Source organism: Nicotiana attenuata, unplaced genomic scaffold (assembly GCF_001879085.1).
Source record: "Nicotiana attenuata strain UT unplaced genomic scaffold, NIATTr2, whole genome shotgun sequence".
Taxonomy (NCBI): domain Eukaryota; kingdom Viridiplantae; phylum Streptophyta; class Magnoliopsida; order Solanales; family Solanaceae; genus Nicotiana; species Nicotiana attenuata.
In genome coordinates this window covers 4866-6352 of record NW_017675111.1, presented here as the reverse complement: position 1 = coordinate 6352, position 1487 = coordinate 4866, and the positions used below count along the sequence as shown (strand labels likewise).

Sequence of the window (1487 nt, the reverse complement as noted above, 5' to 3'; positions counted from 1 at the left end):
CCGTTCCTCCTTCTATAGTTCCCCCTTCCTCTACTCATTATGCAGAGGAGGGTTCTAGTAGCAGAAGCATGGCTATGAGGAGTGTAACACTTGAGGTTCCTGCTAATAGCAGTCTTTTAATAGAAGTCTGGCGGAGCAGATGTTTGGCTTGAACCCTTAATTGGGGATATTGAGAAAAAGAAGATGGACAGTCACAGTTGTCTAACTTTGATGAATGATATAGTTCACTGTATATTGAAGGTACTCTCCCTTTACTTTTTAATAAGTTCTTTCTTTTTAATTCTAACTTTCATGAGTTGTTTTTGTAGGCTAACCTCATTGGTAAGGAATTGATGGGAAGAATTTCCCTCTTAGAAAAGAAGGCTCGTGAGTCTGATCAGACTTTTCTTGAGGCTGAGAGGATAGCTAGAGAAGCCCAGCTTGAAGCAACCAATTGGAAAGAGCAGTTTAAAAATGCTCAGAAAAAGATAAAAGAATTGCAAGAGAGTAACCGTGACCTGGAACAGCAAAAGCAAATTCTGACTTCTGAATTATCGGAGGCCAAGGCTTCTTCTAGTAAAGCTGAGAAGGATAAAGAGCGCCTTGAATGTTCTTTTTCAGAACAATTATCAAAATCAAGCGAAGAGATTAGAGAACGTAAGGTATTGTTGAGCAAGAAAGAAGAGTACGCGGGAGAGCTAGTTCAAAATTTGTCTCAGGCTCAGGCTGACTTGCAAATTTCCTCTGATAAGGTTCGTGCCTTAGAGAATTCTCGTGCCTCCCTTGAAGCTACCCTTGATTCCACTTTGGCTGAAAATCAAATGTTAAAAAATGATCTTGCCTCGTGGGAAAGGGATTATGAGCTTCTTGAGGAGAACTTTAACACAGAGGTGAGCTGGGCCTTTCAAACTCCCGCCGTGATGCCTTAACTGAGGCCAGTCAAGAAAACTTTGATTTAGAATCGGAATTGGCCAAGGTTTTGAGAACCATTGAAATGACTCAACAACCACTTGACTTTCCTTCTCCGGCAGATGAAACTCCCGTTGCTGAGAAACCTTTAAATGAAGGAGCCGCTTCTGTTGAAGTTGAAAATGTTACAATTCCAGCTCTTGAGGGTGAAACTTCACTGATACAGTCCGTGGAAGCTGAAGCTCCCGTGACTCTTGCTTCCCTCGGTGACTTTAACACTTCAAGCCCAACTGCCGCTACTTCCTCAGAAATTGCTACCGTGCCTACAGTTGCTTCTGAAAGTGAAGTTGACATTGCAACTTCAGAAATTCCAACCCCTTTAGTGACAAGTTGAATATTTTACTCCTTTGTTATTTTTTTTATTAATTGGTGGTTTTATCCCTTGACCTTTTTAAGGGATTTTTTGGTTAAGTCCCCAGTTATCATAATGGGGCACTTGTAAAAACATTTTGCTTGACTAAGTTTTACTTAGTCTTTTTTAAGAAGTTTTTTTGGTACTTCAATATGTTCTATTCTTGCCTTTTTCTTATCTATTTAGG

General features: G+C 40.2%; 1 protein-coding gene across 1 annotated transcript in view; it reads left to right on the top strand.

The window, feature by feature from the left end:
• LOC109219664 (putative uncharacterized protein MYH16) overlaps positions 1-1282 on the top strand; it is a 9436-nt gene extending 8154 nt beyond the window's left edge. The window contains exons 3-4 of the mRNA XM_019384138.1: positions 309-753; positions 870-1282. Coding sequence (XP_019239683.1) covers positions 309-753; positions 870-1282 — 858 coding nt within the window. The remainder of the gene's footprint in view (positions 1-308; positions 754-869) is intronic.
• The last annotated feature ends 205 nt before the right edge of the window (positions 1283-1487 follow it).